Here is a 21888-nt window from a genome sequence, read left to right on the forward strand (position 1 = left end):
GGGACGGAAAGATGTCGGGGTTTTTTTTTTTTTATTGACAGGATATCATATCATAGCTAAACACTCAATTCCAATCACCAGCAGCCGAATCAAAGTCAAGAGAAAACAACGACTCCCTCGCCTGCACATCATCGCTCAGAATCCACCTCTCATACTCCTGCAGCAGCTTCAGGTCGCGATAGCAATCATTACACACCACCATCCCACAACCAGGACACATCGCAGGTCCACACTCAGCAATGAAATGGAAAGCCTTCTGATCGCACCGGCCACAATCATGTTCGCCTCGCACCCGCTGCCAGTCTCCTGGGTCGTGCCAAGGCCCCTCGCTTGGGGCAGGTATCGCCGATTTGGATGCTTCTTTCACTCGCCCTAGGACGTTCCATCGATTGATGGCGAGGCCGCGTCGGTTGAGGATGCAGAATAATGGGGTGTTTAGGTCTCGGGGTCCGAGGATCTCAAGTGCTTCTTGTACCCTGTCTTGCCTCGAGCCGTACTCTGCTGCTTCGTAGGATCGGCCGTCCCAGTTCAACTCCCGGGTTAAATTCCGAAGTTTGTTTTGATTCTGCTCGATGTTTTGAGTCAGTCGGAGTATATATGCCCGTCTGGCCTCGAATAATTTTTCCAGGACCACGGAGTCGTGATCGTCAGGTAGCGCGCCTGTGGTCCTTGATCGGCGAATAGCATCTCGAAACACTCCTTCCACATAAGCCTCAGTCTCATTATTTTGGTTCCCCAACTCTGTCTCTGCTTTCTTCAAAGCCCGCTTCGTCTCAGCTATCTGAGTCAACACCACCGAATTCCTGTCGCGATACTCCATCCAAACCCGAAGCCTCTGACGGTACTCTTGGCAAGCAACCGCTTTCCAGATAACCGCTCTGGATTTCCGAATCGCCTCATCCGCCACCCGAGCCTTTTCCTCTTCCTCCTCACTGACTTCCGAAGAGCGACTCTCGCGCCGAAAGCGCGCGCTAGCTTCTCGATCGATATCCTCCCTCCTCCTTCGAGCCTTCTCAATCAAATCCTCCTCATCCTCAGCAGCATCTCCACTCCCCCTCCCAGTCCGCCAACTCCTCCCACTAGTCCCAGGAGTGAAAGACCCAGATCCCCAAGGACTAAACCCCCTCTCCCACCACCTCTCATTCCCACCCCTCCTCTCACGAAGGACATCATACTCCGTCCTCCTCCTCACATCGCCCAGCACCTCCCACGCACGGGACAGCTCCTGGAACCTCCGCGTCGCGCGATCTAAATCATCGCGGTTCTTATCCGGGTGGTATTTCAGCGCTAGGCGGCGATAATTCTCTTTGATGAGGGGGTGTGGTGCGGTGGGACTGACTTCGAGAATGGCGTAGTGGTCGGGGGATGCTAGGGGTCGTGCCATGCCATTGCGCTTGCGCGACGACGACGATGAGGATGAGGACGACGGCAGCGATGGCGATGGCGATGGCGATGGCGATGAGTGCAACTACAGCTACAACTACAACTCCGGCTCGAACTTCTCGGATCCAGCTGTGCGAGGATGGGTATGGGCATACTCCAGCTTTGAAATGAAGCGAGCCAGGACGGACGGACAGAGAGACACCGAAGGAGAAATAAATGTCAACCCATAGGGCCCATAGGCATAGGGGGAAGAAAAAAAAAAAACAGCGACACGATGTGTTGTTGGCCGCGGCGTGCCTGCCTGCCAGCCCTTTTGTTGAGGATGGGATGGGATGGGATGGGATGGGATGGGAAAGGGAAAGCCAGAGCTCGAGCTCGGTCTGATAAAGAAGAGCGAGCGGGAGTGAGCGACCAACAAACACACACACACACAACCCCACCACACCCCACCAAGACCCCGACCCCCCATTATTCCTATGCCAAAACGTGCCGCGGCTCATGCACCCTCGCACCTCAACCTCCAGCGAGAGCTCCTCCAACGGCCGCCGCCCCATCTTCCAACCCAACCGGCTATTATTCGATAATAAATACGGGGCTGGCTCGAACATTCTCATTCTCCCTGCCTGCCTCCCCCAGCTAATAATCGCGGGATTATTATTTCGCCCGATCGAAAAGAAGAAGAAGAAAAAAAAGCCCAATTCGTGATCGCCCTGCCGGCAGGGTTTTGGGTTTTGGGTTTGGGTTTTGCGTGGCGTGAGAGTTTTATTTTACCTTACCTTACCTTACCTTACCTCATTTCACCCGCCATCCCTCCCTATCTTCGCTGAGGTAGGTAGAGAAAAGAGCTTCGGTCGGGTTCGGGGCATTTTTGGGAGATAGTGTATAGTAATCCAGAAATTGATTGCGCATGCCTGAGCTACAGTAATGTGACAGCTTAACCAGACCGAGGCTTCTTGCTGTTAGCTCGTCGCTGCTCGTTTCTGCTCGTTTAATGGCTGTCTTGTCTTACTGATTGGTTGGTGGTGTCCGTCCTCCGTCTTACTGTAGAAAGGCGTCGCTTTGGTTTTGGGCTGAAAATAGGTAGCTCGGTTTGTCCCTTAGGGAGACCCTTAGGGGGATAGGGCGGAGTCATGTGATTTACCCCCCCCCCCCCCCCCCCCCAATTGCAATCCATTATCGATGGAAGTCCGTCCGGGCGGACCCATGTGCGGCTCGGTTGAGCTCTCACAGAGATAGAAAAGGGCAGATCTGACGCCTTGGATTATGCTACTACTCAACATTCTTCTACATTCGTCCTAGAAGGGGGGGCTGAATAGTTACAGTAGTTTAGTTAGTTAGTGCTCGGCTTTGCTTTGTATGTGTCTTTCTCTGGCGGGGGGAGGCTGCAGGCTACATTTCTGGAACTGGAGCTGAATGTGAATTTGAATGTGATAAGGCTGGCTGCCCGTGGCTGCCGAGGTTCGATCCACTCCGGAGCTAGGTAGGCGAGCTAAGCTAGGTTAAAGTATATCTATCTCAGATTGACTGACTTCCTTCATTTGACATGACTTAACTTTTTCCTTTCCGAAGTCAAACCCTAACTTAACCTAACCCAAATCAAATTCAAACTTTGAGTCAATTCAATTCAATTTTATTCCGGTTCCGGGGAAGGAATCATTTTTATTGCCAGGCTGACCTGACGATGATGTGTACTCGTACTGGAGAGGAGAGAAGATTATTGTTTGTCCATTTTTCAGCTCCTTAGGTAAATTACTGTATTGCTTTGTCTGGCTCTGGCTATGGCTCTGGCTTACTGTTGCTGGCACTTTACAGGTACGAGCCTCCGAGCCGAGGTCAGCAGCTACCTTAGGTTGTCTCTTGTCTCTTGTTAACTAAGGTACGAAGTTGAGAATGATAGAATCGATGTGGAGTATTGATTACCCACTCTGAAGATAAGACAGATATTTATCGACCGGGGGGGGGGGGGGGGGGGGCTGGGTACCTGGATGCTTGGATGGACAATTATTGGGAGATCAAGGTAGGTAGGTAGGTAGGTACGAGGAGCTTGTCCCTGACACGTGATGTTTACATTACCTACCTTTAGTCTTCAGAATGACATTTATGAGAAAATTTGCCAATTCAAGGAACTGCTAGATTCAGCGTGCATCTATTTCACAATGGCTTTTCTATGCAATCTACCAACAGTTTACGATTCTTCAAACCTCCAATTGATACACGGTCACTAAAAAGAGCTTGACTGATCCTCTTTCCCGAGCAAGACAGAACGAGGCTCTGTGTTTCGCTCGCTCGGTGGCTGGCTAACGATTTTCGGTATATCCTACATTTCCAAATACATCAGTTTCCCCAGCCCCAGAAATTCCCTGTGATATTTCTACGATATCTGCCATTCCTCTTTGCGAGGAACGAATGTTAACAACCTCGCGTAAGCTCCGCTCTCGCGGCCTTGCTAGCGCGGTTTGGGCCCTCCCTCCTGGTCGCAAAACTCAATTCTTGCCCAGATATTCTGTTCATATATCAAAGTTTGACATGTTGGGAACTACAATCTAGTACAACACCCAAAGAAGACCTAGCACAACCCCGTCTGCCATCCCCGAGCAGGATGCTAGTAATAGTAGCAGACGACCTGGTTAGTGGTCACTGCTAGGATGAGGAAAGAGGTTCCGTGCTTGAACAGTGACATATGACCCTAATGGTAGCTATATACGAAGAATTCAAGTCTTCTTTCTGTTGGCCGATTTCCTAAGGGTTCTAAAGAGAAACAGCTCTGTGCTGCTTCTGCTACTCCAAGATACCAAACATGAGAGTAGGTCCATGGATTATATCCACACTCCATTTTAATAGATACATGATGTGACAAAGAGTCAAAGGGATACGACATGTTGCCCGTGAAAAAGCTCCTCAATTTGAACATCGCTTGTTCCTGTCCTCGCTAGCGTGGCGTGCTGACGGCAAACACTCCCGTGATCTATGTACACATATTATCTCGTGAAACTTCGACGAATGCCACCAGTACAAAAGCAAAGCCTCGTGAACTACGCCTTCATCCAAATAACCGAGGAGTTCGAATCGCTGTGGGATCCCTCGCAGCTGTGGAACTTACTTCTCGATGGACCCGGTATGATAAAGACCCTCAAACGTCTACCAACCAAACAAATCGCTAATCTTCAAGTCCTCACCATCTACGGCCCCTCTCCGTCGCAACGAGAAAGCATCCCAGCACTGAAATATCAGAGCATAGTCGGCGAGCTCATAGAAAAGTTGAAAAGCCTTGAAGTCATTGAACTCAGCTTGTGCTGGCCCATCAGCTCACGTGCTCTCTGTGAGCGTGGAGGTGGGGAATTGCGAAGGGTGCGTTTTTTCAATTCTTGGTCGACGGTGATTAGGATGAAGGAGATTTTCTTGTATTGCCCACAGCTTTCGGATCTGCAATTCAGTTTGCAATATTGGGAGAATACCCCAGTAGTTTGTTATGTCCTCGTTCAGCTGTCTCTGAGAATTGTGCTTGGAGAATGTGCTGATGATGATGTATCTAGGATCGTGATCAGCTTCTCGATGTTCTGGGCTCGGCACAGTCCTTGCGGACAGTGACTATCCATGCCTGTCTGGAAGTGTTCAGTGACTTACGCTCGCTCACTGAGACTTATGATCCTGGATTTGATGTAATGCAGAAAGCTACGGAAAGCATCCATGCTAAGAGATGTGGAACGTCATTTCAAATGGTGACTGTGTTGATGGAAGATGATAGTGATTTAGTCTGTCAGAGTCGTGTCGATCAAGAGGGCGTACTTCAAGTTTCCGTCCTGAGAGACACAAGATCTTGGTCAATTGAGTCGCCGACTCCGGCAAGCGGATGTTGGTCTGGTCCTCAACACCAGTGAGTGACAATATCCCAGCGGTAGATCTCGAGGCTGCCGTAGAGAAGTGGTTATGAGTATCCATTCTCTGTATGATAAGAGCAGGCAGTGCTCCTGGCAAGTAAACTTGGAAACAAATTCCCCTCTCAATAATTTGTCCCAGAAATCGGAAGTCATGTGCTAGACTCCAAGACGGCACAAATTTATGAAGACAAGCGAGACTTGAGAACCGTTAGGAAATTCCTAGCTTATACGATACACTTCAGCTCTTATAACAATTAAAGCAAGCTAAAGCCCATACTCATAAATAATAGTAAGTAGTTTTGTCTATCAACAGTTTTTTCGCACTTGAAACAGTAGTCGTTCTTGAACATAGGGTAAAAGCGCAACAAGTTTCCAGGGCATGATGGCTCGCTGAACACAAATTCTCCGCCTTTTACCTCCAATGCCATGAAACTTTTCCCTGGCTTAGCTGCCTGATGAATATTCTCCGTTTGTTGACTTTTCATCGAATAAATTTCCGCTCAAACTCCCTCAAGACTTCCAAGCACTCTCATCTCCCTCCCCCACCACCCCGTGACCTCCCCCCCAAGCGCTGCCAAACCCCCTCCACCCCTACCCCTGACCTCCAGCCGCAGCTCGGCTCAGCCCTAAGCAGTTCCAATCTCTATTCCTGGATGTTGGTGCAGCGTTGCCGGCCAGTGAGATGACAGCCAAGTCTTACAGGGTCCTCAGCCAAGGGCGTGGCTGATGTCGCTTAAGAGCCGTGTTCCGCTTGTTGTGGGGAAGGAGTACTTGTTTATTGGATGAGGATTCTGGGGACGCGACGAAACCCTTGGAAAGGGCAAGACGGGGACAGTAACGATTAGATAAGGAGGGAGAGGTTATGATGAAATTTGTGGATGTTTGCATCCGGTTTTGTGGATTTAAAGAGTCTGGATTTCCCCTTTGTTTTCGATAATTGCGAGACAGGAACAATCTCACCAAGAAAAAGCAATCACTTCTGAGTTCTTGAAGAACATCACAAAAGAAAACTTCCACAAAACCTCTCATCAAACACAATTCCATCTAAGATTATCTGAACCTCCCCCACCAACGCAAATGGGAGCCTCACTATCAACACGCCGCCATTTCGGCCCCATCATCTCGTCTATCGATTCGAGGCCGGGAGACAGTGATCTCGGAGAAGGCGTCACAAGAGTTGGAAGCATGGCATCAAGCGTAGGACGAAGCGACAACAGCTACGCATTCGCATATGGTCTTGGAGGTGGAGGATATGGTCGAGTCCGTAGTGCGAGGAGGAGTATGAATGGTTGACGCACGGAGAAAGTGGAGGGGAGAGGAGGCAACACTTCGCTGCATGAACGAGAACGGATGTGAGGAGTCAGCGTCAGACTGGGTGAGATGGAAGGAAGATGAGCCTCAATATGGCAGGGACATGACTGAAACGAGTGCATATGTGCAGCAAGAGATACCAATTTGAAGCGCGTGGTGGTTTTCTGATATTTTGGGGGAGTTTAAGGCAGGCTAGCTGGAAGGGACGATAGATTTTGCTTCTACGCACCCAGAACATCATTCTGTAGAGATTTCACCAACACAGTTTTCGAGTCTGCATGACGAGTTCTAATGACGAGTTCCCAAGATACTTGAGGTGCTGCCCAGTTGTGGTGTGGCTAACACGGCTCGCCAAGTGTGGATCTGTCAGCCCAGCCGGCACATCATCCCGATCCCCAGTATTCTTGGCGAGACGACAACTATTTGAATTCGTCTGTTTTTGCCTTTCAGATCTAATTTATTGCATCTCTTAGATCATTGTATCCAAGAAGACACCGTATCGTATCAAAAGTAGATTAAGAATGCCAACACTACAGAAACTCCCACGTGAAGCTATTCACAGGTGAACATGGATCAGCGCCACTCTCTTGAATCGTGCGCACCTTATCGTGGGGAACGAGAAAATGCGTCAGTCATGCCGTTAACAGGCCGCATACTCATCATCGCCTAGGATGACAAGGCTTAGGTTGAGTCTTTGTGATATTGTAGCGACAGCGACTCCGCGCGCAGGAAGAAGCTCTTCATTTTGAATCAACAGCTAACACACATCTCACGACACTCCTTTCAGCATTTCATGTCTTTAAACCCGTATCTGGACCGTCTATACTCTATTCTAGGACTACATTCAGGAAGTTACGGGACGTGCGAAGAACTCATGGGTGTGAATGAAACGCATGGACTGTACGATGACATTTACGTCGTTCATTATGATTTCAGCGAGATACGTACGCCTGCCATAAATTGAGATATTTGACATTTTCTGAACTAATTTTGCTTTCAGAGGGCGACATTGCTTTATCTGAGTTTCAGGAACTTCTCAGCGACTTGACATCTGCTGGCTTGAAAGTGAATGTCCAGCCAGGCCCCGGTAAATCGCTAGTCATCCTCGTCAAAGCTCCTCACGACTTGCTCAGCAACTTCGTTTTTCAGTCACGGTATGTCCTGCACGGCGTCGCTGTACCTTAGTAGTGTTTGACATGTAGACCAGAGTCAAAGACTGGCTCCATGGTGTCACACAACAAAAGCCGGAAGATGACGGCAATCGCTCCATCGCAGGCAACACCGAGACGGAGAACCTACGTTCTATGTACCACTTAGTTACATGGAAGAAGTCTTTGGGGGGTGCAGGCATCACACCTGAGATTGGAAAGTGGAAGAATGTCAAGTCGGTGTATTCACTACACAATAAGACAGCTACGAGATCTTTGCTTGTCAAGTGAAGCCGGCAGCTCATTCTTCACCAGGAAGATCTTGACCTGATCAGAGGATTGTTTGGCGAGAAGGTAATGAGCTCAGGTTTGTTAGGCCAAACAAGGAGACTGAAATTATTCAATAGACTGCAATCTACTTCGCCTTTCTACAAGCCTACCTCGTGGCTTTGGCTTTCCCCTCCATCACCAGTATCTTGGCTTGGTTCTACTTACCTGGGTACACACTGGCCAACGCGATCATCACCAGTCTCTGGTGTATCACATTTCTCTAATACTGGAGGTTGAAAGAGGTTGATCTCAGTCTGCGATGGTCTGTCAAAGGAGTGGGGAGATCGAAAGTTAATTGTGCACAATTTGTTCCTGACAAGGAAGTTTTCAACACTATCACCGGTGAGACAGAGCAACAATTCTCGCGCTGGAAGCATACTCTTCGACTTTCATTGCAAATTCCATTTGCTATTGTAGCAATGTTTGGGCTCGGTACTTTGATTTCTTTAGTTTTTGTGATCGAACTCTTCATCTTTGAGGTATATGACGGGCCAATGAAGCGCTATCTCGTAAGCGCTACAGATCCACCGATAATGATAAGAAAATTAACAATGCACAGGAATATCTACCCACGATCATATTGACTATTTCTCTCCCCTTTATATCTTCCGCATTCGAGAAACTAGCAATAGCACTCACTAAATACGAAAACCACCGAACGGAAGATCGCCACGAAATGGCCCTAACACAAAATATCTTCGTCCTCAGCTTCATCACGAAATACCTTCTCATCCTACTCACAGCTTTTGTATACGTACCATGTGGCGACATGCTGGTTGAGCAGGTTGAAACTATGCTTCGAAACCACGGTATCGCGATCAGCAATTCCACGCCATTCGAGAAATTCTCAAAAGATGCATCAAAACTGCGGAACGAAGTCATCGCACTTGTTATAACTGAACAAGTCATCGATTCTGCGAGGAGTTGATCCTTCCAGTCCTGAGACGAAAAGCAACCAAATGGTACCAAAACATGCAAGCCCGGCAGATTTCATTTTCCCTCCGTACCACAACACTTGACACTCCCCATCGGTCATCAACGAAAGCCAATTTACCAATGGAGGCTAGATATGAAGCTGAACTATAGAAATACAACGTCCAAGACGATATACAAGAAATGGTCATCCAGTTCGGATATCTCGCTTTATTCTCACCTGTCTGGCCGCTCATTCCCATCGGATTTCTCATCAACAACTGGATTGAGATCCGATCCGATTTTCTCAAAATCTGCATCGAGTATCAACGACCACCGCCAATCCGCGCAGACTCGATCGGTCCATGGATTGACTCTCTTAGCTTCCTCAATTGGCTTGAGAGCATCACGACGGCTGCAGTTGTTTACCTGTTCCGCGAAGGTGTCGATGGAGAGGGGTTTAGGAAGGGGAACTTGTATGCACTTGCAGCGACTATTTTCGTGAGCGAGCATATCTATCTGGCTGTGAGATATATCGTTCGTATGGCTCTGGAAAGGATTGGGTCAGAAGCCGAGAGGCAGGAATTGAGGCAGTTGTGTTTGACGAGGAGGAAGATTCTGGACGAGTGTGAGAGCAGGAAGGGGGGTGTTGATGGGGAGGTGAGTAGTGAAAAAACATGAAATGAGATCGAGGAAGGACGACAGAGACATGTATGATAACCTGGAGGCTGGTATACGTTTGATTCAATGCGTGGGAGACTCGACTCAGGTAAAGAAGAAGTGCTGAAAGAGCACCTTCCCTTCAGCTGTTTTGAAATAAGCCGCGGAAAGAAAGAATTGAATAAAAAGTGCCATTTTTCTAGCCATGGTACTACAGAACTCTCAGCTTGTGCTGCAAAGAAAAACAAAAGTCTTGTGCCGGGAGCTCACTCTTCATCAAATGGCCAAAGTCATGTGATTGATTTGTTGACTTCCCGTGCATTGCACGATCACAAAGTGGACGATTCCAGATAAACCGGAAAATGATTATCCGCCCACATTCAGCTTCGAAAGTAATTTCGACAAACGTTCTGAGATGAGATGAACCTGCCAGGGTCGTCCCGAGAAGGTCACCTCATCAGGGACAAGGGCCGACTGACAAACAAGCTAAGCGAAATCTAAATATAGCCACCAACAACGAAGCTTACTTTATTTCCAACACCACAGCAATTCCCCACCCATCTCACGTTCCACACATCCTGCGCACGAAGCTACAGCCTTGAAAATTCGACCGTGGCGATGCTGCAAAGTCGGGAATCTTGTGTATCGTCGCGCGTGTGTTGGTGTTACCCTGAACGAGGCTCCGAGAAGCTCATTCCCGAGGCTCTGGAAGAAGGCTGAGGTGGCTGTCGAGGCTGGATTTTGTACCCCCCTGTGCCCCTCGAGATTCGGCCTTGCGACAGAAGAGGATTGTGTTTCAATCGACAAGTTGATAGGTAAAATCCGATGCATGGTATGGTGTGAGAAAGGCGACGACAGCGCCATCCAGATGTGTCCATGGAGAGGTGCATGCACCAAACTGGTGGCGGCCCTGGTGGGTTGTCGCAGTTTAATTGTTTTCTACATTTAGGCATTCCATTTAGTGTGGTTATTGTTTTCACGAATTAAAGCATCTACACAAATCCATTTAGCTCTTTTCTGGAATATCTATCGTCAGGAAGTGTCCTGGTGATGTCTGAAAGCAAAGAAGGATCAAATCCTAAGATTTTATTCTGGGGAAACACATCAGCGTGGGAATCCAGCAATTCCCCGATACGATGGACTCAACTTCTATGGATCTAGAATTCGGAGATTCGGAGAACTATCGTCTAATTTTCTTACTATGGCAACTCATCATCTCCAGAACAGTAGTCGAGCCTCGAAATAGATTTATTTCCCGGGATTTGTTTTCACCGATTGTCCCACCCCAGAATCCCACGCAGCTGGGTTGCGGTATCAAGATCTTCCATCCCAAAAAAGATTTGGATTGATCCTGGCTAGGAGGCGTTGCTTGTTGATGGCCAAACTTGCTGGGTCCAATCAGCAGCGACTTTCAACACGCCTCCTTGGATCTGATAGGGCCGTTCGAGATCAACAAGCAACCCTTCCACCTTGGCATGCAGCCTTCTGCAGTAAGCATTACCACGTGACCATCCAAACAGGAATCCGCTCCACCTCCATGGGAACACAAATTTTAAGGTTGCTGCGATGCGACTCTATCTTTGGTGCAGGGCTGAGTAGTGCACTTCCCTTTTTGTGTTCATGGGATTGCGGCTCCTTAGGTGAGATACAAGACTGTGCCAGCACGGTATGCTTACCTTCCGAGGATAGAGATGGGACGAAGAAGCCATGTCCAACATCAAGCTCGTGAAGCTGCGGCTCGATCTAATTGAGGGTGTTCCTACGAAATCAGATTGGCCATCAGCTTGTCTACGATACTTGTATATAACCTCTTGAGTTTCTCCTTCTATCCTATCTCATTCCATCATCAACAATCACATCTCCTCAATCACATCTACAAACACATCTCAGCAATCACCACTACACTTTTGGCATATATCCCTTCCAGGTCTTCTTTATACTTTCATCCACAACATTTCCCTTTCATATTCAAGATGCACGCTTCAATTATCCTCCTCTCAATGGCCCTTGGCCTCTCTGCTGCCGCTCCAGCTCCGGCTTGGAGCGCACCAACAAACACTTCGGGTCACACTGCTGTAGCAGTAACAGCAAGCACTGTCTCTTCTGCCTCAACAGCAACCGCATCCTGCACAGCCAAACCCTCCGCCAAAGACCCCGAGTTCTTCGAAAAGCTCATCTCCGCCCCCAACGCCGTCCTCCGCCAAAAGCTCCTCAGCGACGCCGATTTCGTCTTCGACTTCCAGAACCCCTGCGACGGAGAAAGCTCCACCGCACAAGGCGAGGGTGGGAAGATAGTCCGCGCAGACCGAGCCTCGTTCCCAGCTCTTGTCGGCCAGGGCGGAGCAGTAGCCATTGGATTCCTCGGTCCCTGCGGTTTCAACACTCCTCACGTTCATCCTCGCGCTGCGGAACTCAACCTTGTCATTGAGGGCAGACTATTCGCTTCTGTCACTGCGGAGAATGGTGCGAGACATATGAACCATACGCTCAGCAAGTATCAGATGACTGTCTTCCCTGCTGGAGCCGTACACACTGAGTTCAACCCTGATTGCACACCCGCTACCTTTGTCGCTGCTTTCCCACACGAGGATCCAGGAGTTGGACAAATTGCTCAACTGTACTTTGGCTTGGAGAATGAGATTATCAGTGGCAGTGCTGGTGGAGAGGTGTCTGTCGATGGTGCTGATATCGATACTTTCCGCAAGTTGATTCCCGCCAATGTCGCTGCTGGTGTTGATAGCTGTTTGGCCAGATGTGGCATTGCTAAGAGATAGATTTCTGGGGGCTTGTTCGTGGTTATTTGGATTTGTATTGTATGGGATCCGGGTTTTGCATAGCATTTGGGATTTGGTTTGGTGCATCAACATGGTGGGGTTTGGGAAGATAGGTTATTAGACTTCACAGCGATGGCGTTTTAGATTTGCATGCATCATAGAAGTCTGTTCATAATAGATTAGATTGACGTTCAGCACGTCACGATTAGAATCAACGTTTGTTTGAGAGCATTTTCTTTACCTGGTCTTAACGTTGGCCGTCATTACGTGAGACTACTGCTCCGCTTTACGAGGTGGCAGTCACTTTCTTACTCGGCCCAAGCAATCAGTATTAAGCGAGAACCTTGTGAAGTCCTGAAATGAAATAAACTTCCAGCTTTCATCTGAACAGTCTTTCTCATTGAAATACTCAAGATTCTTACTCCATCGATCGCATCGGCTCAACAGGATTCGCTCTCTTGCAGGAATGTTCCAGGATCTCTCAACATCTGGCTGCGTTATACAGACAGAGTCGAGCTATGACCACTCTTTGTGTGGTACAGAAACCTTTTCTCCCTACCTTTGCTTACAAATTTATTTGCTTCTGGGTCTCGTAAACATCCCTGAGTCAAATCTGATATCAAGTCCACCTAGCTTATCTACCGTACTAGCCCCAGTCCCAATGATATTTAGTGGAAAACATGACTTCCAACCAAATGCCGTAATTCAGCGTGTGAATACCTTGATTTGTTCAGAACTATTGAAGCCAACACACCAAAGTGGTACACAGTAGTTCTAGATTTGGAAATCCCTTCTAGCCTCGTCGCTTCATAATTTTGGGTTATGTGGCTCAGATCTAGGCTTTGTGCCGCGCGGGGCATCTGACACCTCCCAACTATCCTCCTATGTAGCGAGAACTTTGTTTTCATGGAATCGCCTAATTGCCCAAACAAACTCCATCGTCTATTATGGCATTTGCTGATCGTCAGCCAGCCACTTGCATAAGACCATGTCTTGCGGCGTCGAATCTTGTCCTGACAGCATCTAAGAAGCATGGAGCCCTATCTTTGATGGAAACCCATATAACCACTCAGAGCCAGACCCGCGACTTAGATGTGCCTTCACAGAGCTTGTTGGTGATTAAGCTTTCTGGCCTATCTCAAGCAGTTTTCTAGGCCGAAGCCGGAAACTCCACTGGGATGCCATATAACTTCAAGTTTGAGCACCCGATGGCTGAGATATGTGCGGCGACATTACTCTGGTTGATCCTCAAATTAAAAATGTTTGATTGTGTGTAATTGAATCACAATGCAACTATCACGTTTCTTCATCATTGCCTGTGTTACTCTGCAACCCTGTGCAGTTTCAGCAGATCTCCTTGCCCCAAGGAACCTCGAAGCCGAAATTGTCCATGATATCGAGCAACGAGATGTCGTGCAGCTGTGTAAAGGCGTGCTCGTCGCCTTGAAAGCTTCTGCTTTCTGCTCTTCATTCGTACCTATTTTACCGAAGACCGCGACCGCGACAAGAACCGGGGCGCGTTACAACTGACAACTGCCACTATCACACCTCCGACTGCTACAACAATAACTACTACAACATTCACCAGTGTTATACCGGAAAAGCGAGCAGCTGCCCCAACGTGCAGCATTAAAGGGTTTCCAGCTCTCAAACCTTTCGCTTGCGATGTCATCCGTGCTGCGTGTCTCTTGTTTGTAAAGCCTAGTGTCACTACTGTGAGTCCACTCATTTGCGTCTACTGCCGGTTTTCAAGAACTGAATGATACCACAGAGAACTACTACTATTCCCGGCAGCACATCAACAACCTCAACTACGCTCCCAACCCAAACCACGACACTAGTAACAACGACTGTAGTCGGTCCTCCACCACCAACTTGTAGTAATGGTAACCTCAATCCACCTGATGGCAATGGTTTCCACTGCAACTGTGATTACAAGATCCAATGCAATGTATTGGTCTTCACCGGGTTCGGGGTGGGCGAGAATACTCTGGAAGCGGATTATGTAGCGTGCGCTACACAGTGCGACACCAACCGAGAATGTCAATACTTTAATTTCCAAGAGCGCACCGGCATTTGTTCACTATTCAGTTCCATTATCACCGACGGTACCGTCAATAGCTTTGTGCTTGGGAGGAGGATGACCGACACATGCCCATATTGCAATCCCGTATGAGAATAGTTATTTTTATCAACTCTGGAAGATATTCATTGTACTGTAACCCCATTTGGCAGTTCCCACATCGCCTTTATCGTGGATCAATGTTGAAAATGTCCAGTGCTGGAGAAGGACTATTTGGGAGAGCGAATGCAGTTAAAAACAGGTAAACCGATCAATCTATTCAATTGATCAATGGACAGTAATCACAGGATAGCTTGAGAAGTACTAGATAAAAACGTACACATATGTCTGTTATTGCTTGTGGAAAGGGTCGAAGATTGTGAGTTGATTGAAACACCTCATTGTACAAAAATGGCAGCCTAACCTGGCGGATCACATGCAGCTGTCTTTCATGGCCATTGACTATCCCCTCTAAATCCTCTCAGGATAAAGCGACAATACATCTCACGCCTGCCACTATTCACGAACCATGTCTATATTTGGACAATCACGGAAGAGCATAGCTACCAATTTACACGCCGACCATAATACTCAGCCACGTCACAAGCGCGACATGGCTTCATCCCAAATTGCGGGCCACTCGGATCCAAAGCCAGACCTTCACGCACCAGATATATATCCAGACCCTCTTATCATAACACCAGAACTCGAGCATCGACAATCAATCATCATCTTCCACGGGCGAGGGTCTTTCGCTGCTAAATTCGCTCCCCCACTCCTGGCGACCAAGGCAGCAGGCAGCGACGAAACACTACAGGCGGCTTTCCCTCATGCAAAACTGATTTTTCCAACTGCATCGCGAAATCGTGCGACTATCTATAAGAGATCATTGACGCATCAGTGGTTCGATAACTGGCATCTGGATGAACATACTGAGAGGCAGGACTTAATGGCTAAGGGCTTACGGAAGAGTGTTTTGTATATTCATTCGCTTCTAAGAGAAGAGATCTCGGTCGTAGGGGCGGAGAATGTGGTACTTTGGGGCTTGAGTCAGGGCTGTGCTACTGCTTTGACATGTCTACTCACTTGGGATGGAGAGCCTTTTGCTGCAGTGGTGGGGATGTGTGGATGGCTGCCATTCGCAAATGTCATGGTGGATATGATGGCAGGGAATCAGCCAAGTTCGGAAACACTTGATGACGAGAACCCATTTTCGCATTCAGGAGACGAAGATGGTAATCCCTTTGCGTCTGAAGAAGCATTAGGTCTCAATGATCGCGGTTCCGATTCAGCACTTTCAGCGGTCAATTTTCTGAGAGAGGAACTCGACATGAACGATGACCAAACAGAGACATTCCGAAAGATCCCCATCTTTCTGGGACATGGGACTGAAGATGACAAAGTGGGAATTGAGCTAGGGAGAGAATCCCAGAAGTGTTTGCAACTACTGGGGGCGGACGTCAGGATGTTGGAGTACGAAGGACTTGGGCATTGGTATTCGGAAGACATGTTACGGAACATCTTTCAATTTTTGAAGCAGGAACTACGAGATGAAAAGCTGAGATAACAGCTTTGATTTTTCAGTAAAGTGTTATCATCTCGTGGCGTCTCAGAAGAGTTTCACTGCATGAGTTTGACCTGGGTTGAATGGTATATACAATGTGGGATACGAATATGCCGCGACAATACCTCCAAAGACAACCTCAGACTAAGTCCCAAAAATGCTCGTCCATCTCCGCTCTCAAGGTCTGAATCTTTTGCTGATGACTCAGCAATTCTTTCTTCTTCGCCGCTCTCTCTTGATCAGCGGCATACCAAGCTCTACTGGCGTCTTTGAACCCGTCAAATATAACCTTGCTCGCCTCACTCTTGTGAGCGTCATGATCGCACAAGAATTGTGACGCATTCGAGTGCTTGCTGTACGCCTCGTTTGCTTTCACTTCCAGTTTCGCCAATTCGGCCTTGAGCACTTTCTCTTGTTCTTTGAGTGTGCATAGTTGACAGAATCTCTCGTCATTGCTGAGGTCGAGCTGTGTGTTGCCATTGGTTATCGTTCCATAATTGGACGTGTAGCCGCTGTCAACGGAGGTCTGTCGGCGGTGAAGAAGTGGAGAATGTGCTGTTTCGGCAGCCTGTTGCAGTGAAGGACAGCCTCGTAACAAGTAGTGTGTGACTATGCTTACTACGGTGGCGAGTGTATATGCTGCGAGTGGGAAGAAGAGGGACATGCCTAGTACGTTGGCTACCCAGACCGACAGTAAGAATGAAGTGCAGTATATGAGGAGGCAGATGACCAGCCGATCATCGTTAGCCTGCTGATTTTCGTTTTCATCAGTGTCCATATTGGAATGAGGGGTTTGTGTTTTATGTCCTAAATGTCGATGACTTGGTCTTGATTGGTGTGTTGTAGTGGAGAGCAGGAGAAGACTTAGAGGAAGATGCGAGGTCGAGCTTGATATATCCGGGACGTATTTGCAAATGGACTGATAGATTTATCTTGTATGATCTTGGTCTAATTAAGCAGATTCCACTAGTAGCATATGAGTTGTGCGTATGTCATGAAAAATCACCATCTACCAGCCTGGTTCTCGCTTACCATTCCTAGCACGACGCTTGTTATCCACGAAACCAAGCCCGCACTTACATACTTTACAGCAAAAAGAATATTTTAGGAACCAATGTTTTACAAGAAATTACTGTGAAACGAAATGATAATTTTTGCTACAATTTCAATCTCTTCCAAAAGAATAACCCCGAGTTTGCATGCCAAGTGCCAATGTGTTTCCGTCGTGTGTACTCAATCACCTGAAAACAAGCACCACATAGCAATCCACACTTTCAACCAACCGCACTGGATAACTAATAAATCACCACCATAGAGAGCTTATAGCATCAAGTAATCGCACGCAAGCCCTTCAAAGAAAAGATTCAAGGAAGCCTATATAAACCGAACAGAACCATTATGGCCATTGAGTACACATAAAAAATAAACTCTGAAACCAGTCAGCACGAAAATTGGTAACTGTGAAATTGACTTGCTAAACCACATACCTATGATTTTGGGGTTGTTTTTAACGTATTTGTGAATTGCTTCATGTGCAGTGATCTCAGCTACAATCCTGGAAGCATAGAGGATGCAGAAAGTCAAACACGCCAGGTAAGATGTCCAGATTATAATCCCGTCTCCCCGATGGTTCCACCAACGCATGGCTATCGTGGGGACGATGATAGCGACTGTCAGTGGCATGATGAATGTTTTTGTCGTTTTGGATTGATAGGGTTTGAGCAGTATATATCTGGTCTCGATGTTGTCTTGATAGAATGGAATGTGATACGCTGCGATTCTTGATGATGTTTGGCACTGCGTGTTCGTAATAGAGGAATTGTGTTTGCAGAAATTATATTTTAGGCCAAAATCATTCATTAGTCCGGTATGGTAGCTGTTCTAAGCTCCTGCTAGGTTAGCGGCGCTTAGGCCTCATTTGACAGATCTCTCTCTCGATTTCCTTCAATTTCCTCTGATGCTGCCAATGCTTCGCCTCAATCATTCGACATCTTCTCTCCGCCCTGTTATATTCTCGCCTGCCTTCATCATCCCATCCAGACTTGCCGAACTTCCGGGTTGCTTCTTGGAATTGAAGTCTCGCTTCCTGGACTGTGGGTTGCCCTTCGATGGTGTCCAGCAGCTCGTTCCGTTGTGCATATAGACCTTGCAGGATGTTGCGCCTTGTTTCTTCGGGTGTGAGTTCTCTCTTCGTATGATCTTCCGAAGTGTCCGATCTTGGAGCTGGTGATGCCGCATTTGAGTATGATGGAGTGCGTTCGTCCGTCGAAGAAGACTGAGCTGTTACATGATCGCTCAAATCCACATGTCTTTTTCGAAAGACGTTTGGAAGTCCGCAAAACATAATGACAGATGTTAAAATTTTTGGAGGAAGAGTATACACAGGCGCTTAAACTCGAAGATAGAGACTTTTTGAGAGTGAGGGATTCGTTTGCACAAGGACGGTAGTTATCTCTCAAATATGTAAAGTTGGAACTCGTGGTGAGCTAGTTACATAGGTTAGGGTTAATGCCCACGAGCGTTGTCCACTTGTATCACTCTCCACTAAGCTCTTCCCAACGTTGCCCGTTCTCATATCAAAGCTGATTTCGTCATTGACCCGCTTCAACCAAGCCTCTTCTCATCTGTGACCTCACCAGCACTCCCAATTTGTAAATCGTGATGTCGTATTCCTCCTGATTCGCTGCAGTGTTCTCCTCATTTGGCGTCTATCCACTGAGCTTCGGCGCGAACATGCTTCTTCGAATTCATGAACTTCCGCCTCGTCATCAATGTTGGATAGACCGATTCTCTCCAGTTGAAATGCACGGAGAAGCAGACCATGACTGATCGTTTACCGAAAATCATTTTGTGATAGCAGCATCCGCAAACCTCAATATAGATCTTAAGCAGTCTGTTCGCTTAAACAGCCAGACCTTGACTTGGCAAACGTGCTCAAAACTGCATATCCCCGCCTTGTTTCCGCAAAGCTTTGATATCTAGCTCTATACGTCTAACTCTCAACCTAGTCCCCTCTCTGGCGTTTGAAACCCTTTGCCATGCAGCTGCCATTTGATGGTATTCGTCCTGTCCTTTCTTCATGCCAGACTCTTGGAACCGATTCCAAGCTTCACATCGCTCGAGCCAGGCTTCGTCAACTACATATCTCTGCTTGTCTTCATCTTTCAACAATTGCTTCTTCTCAAGCTCCAGTTCCCTTATATTCTCAGCGACTGTCTCATCTGGCATGGGCGAGTCTTTGCTTTTGACCCTTTCCTCTGCTGAACTTGTTGCTGCAAGACTGCACGCTGGCGGAAGATCGGTATGTGATTGTTAAAGGTCATGGTTCCCGAATGATGGAGCAATTGGCTGATTTATCTTCTCTAAACCCATGACTGTACCTGTGGTGGTTTCTTCCTTCGACGTATCTTCTGGCAGAGCTTGAGAATCTGACCTGTTGCTGCTCTTGCGCCACATTATCGTGAGATATAATGGTCAGTATTGAAAGGTGGAAATATGCAATCAAAAGTGATGAACCTTCCAGGCAGCTTAATTTGAAGTTTATGTTTGCGGATGAGATAGTGTAGTAAGCGGACGTCATGGAACTCAAGCATGGCGCCGCACTAGCCTTCTTCTGGAAGTACCGTCCGCCAAAGTTCTGTAATGATTGTAGAACTCATCCGCTCCTTCTACGATACCACTACTTGCACTGGTGACATGAAGATGGACTGTATGTGGTTGTTCGTACGTCACATGGCATCCTCAAACCCCACCACCCGTCGAATCCATTTCAATCCCAATTAGATGCCATAGCAGAGCTCCAAATCAAAAGTTCATCCCTTGTGAATAGCATGGCACGTATAGAGTATCACCATTTGTCTCCTGGCAATCGCGTCCGTGCGAATCCTTCGCTAAGCCCACTTCCTCAGAGCCATGATATCCATCTCTATTCGTTTCAGCCTTAAACACTTCTTATCCCGGGCAAGAAGGAGACATTTGTACCGTTCGTATGCGTCTTCTTCCAGTAGACGATATCCACTTGACTGATCGGCAGTCAATTTTTGACTTGCATTCTTCCAATCGATGTAAGCCTCATCTATTTTCCACGCCTCTTCTTGGTCATTCTCCATCAACTGTTCCTTTTCTTTCTGCAGTCGATTGACCTTCCGCGTCTTTGAATTGAAGAACCAAAAGACCATGATGACTGGATTGTAGGTATGCTTAATGTATGCGAGTAACGATAATGACTGTGATTGATATCTGAGATGGGGTCGTATTTGTAACGAGTTTGATGGATATTCTGAAGAGATAATGTGTGGAATCCATCAAAGTTTATGGACACAAAGTACTCTCAAGAAGGTCAGGCAAGTCAGGTAGGGGATTATGCCCACTTTGAAATAGCTTTCTCATACAGTTTAAATTCCAAAGTTCTAGACCCAAGCTAGAATGTGTAAGTGTTTTGCTCTGGGTTTACAGAAGCGTGAGTGTCCGTGACGAGCCGACACGTTTAGCGCACCAACGCACCTAGGTGATACGTCATTGCTAGTATGCTGCAAAACTCTAGGAGTTCTCCGAAGTCGATACCAAAAGATGATTTCATAACAATCTATACAATTGAATTTTATAAATCAAGTTCCCCTCACACCTGATACAGATCACAGTTCTCGACCAGCGTCTCCCCACTCCCCCTTCTCTCCTCTCTCTCCTTCTCCGCTTCCTGTCTCAATCTCTCCTCCACTCCCTCAATCTCTATAGCTAATTCTTTGATAACATCCTCTTTCCCCTTATGCAATCTTATTATATCCCTGAACAAATCCCTAGCTTTCAAATATGCCGCTTCACCGACATGCTTATCGCTCCCACAAATCCTATCCGTGCGAAGATGCGCAAAATAAAACTCCATTGCAGCTCGTTTCATCTCAGACTGGAATTCAACCACCAGAAAGGACTCTGCGAGTTCAGTTGTCAACTCCTCCTTGCTGGATCTGAGGCGACTGAGTTGAGACATGTTTGATTCCACGTCTGGCTCGAAGAAATCTGGGAACTTGGTTGGTGGCGTAGTTGGCGGGAAAGAATTGGGCTGTTCTTGAGATTTGACACCAATCTGGCATTTGGAAAAGATGCCTTCATTTTCCCTCTCCTGCTTTATTTGTGTTGGCTCTTGATTGGCAAACCCTGCCATGTGACTTGTCGTCTGTTTTGAGACGAGAACGTCGCTTTGCTCAAGCTTTCCTTCCGAGTGAATAATATAGCAGACCAGAAGCCAACACCCAGTGATCATCGTGCAATCAATTGCAAGAGCTCCGCCAAGTCTTAGTTGCAGGATAGTGAGATGGCACAAGGATGCTGTGGTCCCGGTTAGGAGTGCAACTTTACCCCATGCCGAGAAGTCCATTTAAGGGAGTAAGAGGCCAGGATCAACTGAAAAGAGAATTAAGTTCAGGAGATGAGAAACTGATGTATTGATTACTATAACTATATGAAGGTTGTGTGGATTCAAGAAACTTGCCATGGCAATAGTCCAGCCCGGCGTGTGGGAGCCAATCGAGCCGGTGGGAGCGATCAACAGTTCAAGCGAGCGCATACGTCAGTGCGTATTCGAATATCGAATACTCAACTTCATTCCCGAGAGTGCAGTACCATGTGAACAAGACATATCTGCGCAGAGTAGGTAAAACAGGTCCTTAGCTTCACTGTTGAAGATTTGACGCAGCCGAGCAGAAATACTTTGTCCCAGAAATAGCTCACCCGCAGCAAACAATAATGCGCACATGTCAAACGAATTCTTTGTCTTGTGCTTATCAACAACAAAGAAAAATCTTGTTTGCCGTTGACTCATCTTTGCGACATCGAACAAATCTGACTCAGACTTTCTTCTAAGCTGTTC

General features: G+C 47.3%; 11 protein-coding genes across 11 annotated transcripts; 6 read left to right on the forward strand and 5 right to left on the reverse strand.

Moving 5' to 3' along the window:
* The first annotated feature begins 4159 nt into the window (after positions 1-4159).
* On the forward strand, positions 4160-5453 carry ONS95_008513 (uncharacterized protein). The gene is made up of 2 exons (XM_058502069.1): positions 4160-4731; positions 4917-5453. Exons 1-2 carry the CDS (start codon positions 4351-4353, stop codon positions 5259-5261), a joined length of 726 nt encoding a protein of 241 aa, XP_058349239.1. The 5' UTR covers positions 4160-4350; the 3' UTR covers positions 5262-5453.
* A 1912-nt stretch (positions 5454-7365) lies between these two features.
* On the forward strand, positions 7366-8011 carry ONS95_008514 (uncharacterized protein; the record flags this gene model as incomplete). The annotated part of the gene is made up of 3 exons (XM_058502070.1): positions 7366-7516; positions 7573-7726; positions 7780-8011. The coding sequence occupies 3 exons, from the start codon at positions 7366-7368 to the stop codon at positions 8009-8011; spliced, it is 537 nt and encodes a 178-aa protein (XP_058349240.1).
* A 533-nt stretch (positions 8012-8544) lies between these two features.
* On the forward strand, positions 8545-8978 carry ONS95_008515 (uncharacterized protein; the record flags this gene model as incomplete). Its single annotated transcript, XM_058502071.1, has 2 exons — positions 8545-8559; positions 8610-8978. 2 exons carry the CDS (start codon positions 8545-8547, stop codon positions 8976-8978), a joined length of 384 nt encoding a protein of 127 aa, XP_058349241.1.
* A 188-nt stretch (positions 8979-9166) lies between these two features.
* Positions 9167-9643, forward strand: ONS95_008516 (uncharacterized protein; the record flags this gene model as incomplete). Its single annotated transcript, XM_058502072.1, has 1 exon — positions 9167-9643. One exon carries the CDS (start codon positions 9167-9169, stop codon positions 9641-9643), a length of 477 nt encoding a protein of 158 aa, XP_058349242.1.
* A 1952-nt stretch (positions 9644-11595) lies between these two features.
* Positions 11596-12396, forward strand: ONS95_008517 (uncharacterized protein; the record flags this gene model as incomplete). The annotated part of the gene is made up of 1 exon (XM_058502073.1): positions 11596-12396. One exon carries the CDS (start codon positions 11596-11598, stop codon positions 12394-12396), a length of 801 nt encoding a protein of 266 aa, XP_058349243.1.
* A 2591-nt stretch (positions 12397-14987) lies between these two features.
* ONS95_008518 (uncharacterized protein) lies at positions 14988-16025 on the forward strand (the record flags this gene model as incomplete). Its single annotated transcript, XM_058502074.1, has 1 exon — positions 14988-16025. The coding sequence occupies one exon, from the start codon at positions 14988-14990 to the stop codon at positions 16023-16025; it is 1038 nt and encodes a 345-aa protein (XP_058349244.1).
* Positions 16026-16161: 136 nt separating this feature from the next.
* On the reverse strand, positions 16162-16800 carry ONS95_008519 (uncharacterized protein; the record flags this gene model as incomplete). The annotated part of the gene is made up of 1 exon (XM_058502075.1): positions 16162-16800. One exon carries the CDS (start codon positions 16798-16800, stop codon positions 16162-16164), a length of 639 nt encoding a protein of 212 aa, XP_058349245.1.
* Positions 16801-17919: 1119 nt separating this feature from the next.
* ONS95_008520 (uncharacterized protein) lies at positions 17920-18366 on the reverse strand (the record flags this gene model as incomplete). Its single annotated transcript, XM_058502076.1, has 1 exon — positions 17920-18366. The coding sequence occupies one exon, from the start codon at positions 18364-18366 to the stop codon at positions 17920-17922; it is 447 nt and encodes a 148-aa protein (XP_058349246.1).
* Positions 18367-18956: 590 nt separating this feature from the next.
* ONS95_008521 (uncharacterized protein) lies at positions 18957-19542 on the reverse strand (the record flags this gene model as incomplete). Its single annotated transcript, XM_058502077.1, has 1 exon — positions 18957-19542. The coding sequence occupies exon 1, from the start codon at positions 19248-19250 to the stop codon at positions 18957-18959; it is 294 nt and encodes a 97-aa protein (XP_058349247.1). The 5' UTR covers positions 19251-19542.
* A 370-nt stretch (positions 19543-19912) lies between these two features.
* On the reverse strand, positions 19913-20200 carry ONS95_008522 (uncharacterized protein; the record flags this gene model as incomplete). Its single annotated transcript, XM_058502078.1, has 1 exon — positions 19913-20200. The coding sequence occupies one exon, from the start codon at positions 20198-20200 to the stop codon at positions 19913-19915; it is 288 nt and encodes a 95-aa protein (XP_058349248.1).
* Positions 20201-20636: 436 nt separating this feature from the next.
* Positions 20637-21710, reverse strand: ONS95_008523 (uncharacterized protein). Its single transcript, XM_058502079.1, has 2 exons — positions 21511-21710; positions 20637-21455 (listed from the first exon to the last, which is right to left on the reverse strand). Exon 2 carries the CDS (start codon positions 21394-21396, stop codon positions 20641-20643), a length of 756 nt encoding a protein of 251 aa, XP_058349249.1. The 5' UTR covers positions 21397-21455; positions 21511-21710; the 3' UTR covers positions 20637-20640.
* Positions 21711-21888: the final 178 nt, after the last annotated feature.

This window comes from Cadophora gregata, assembly GCF_030347475.1.
Source record: "Cadophora gregata isolate MNR1 chromosome Unknown scaffold_20, whole genome shotgun sequence".
NCBI classification, from domain to species: domain Eukaryota; kingdom Fungi; phylum Ascomycota; class Leotiomycetes; order Helotiales; family Ploettnerulaceae; genus Cadophora; species Cadophora gregata.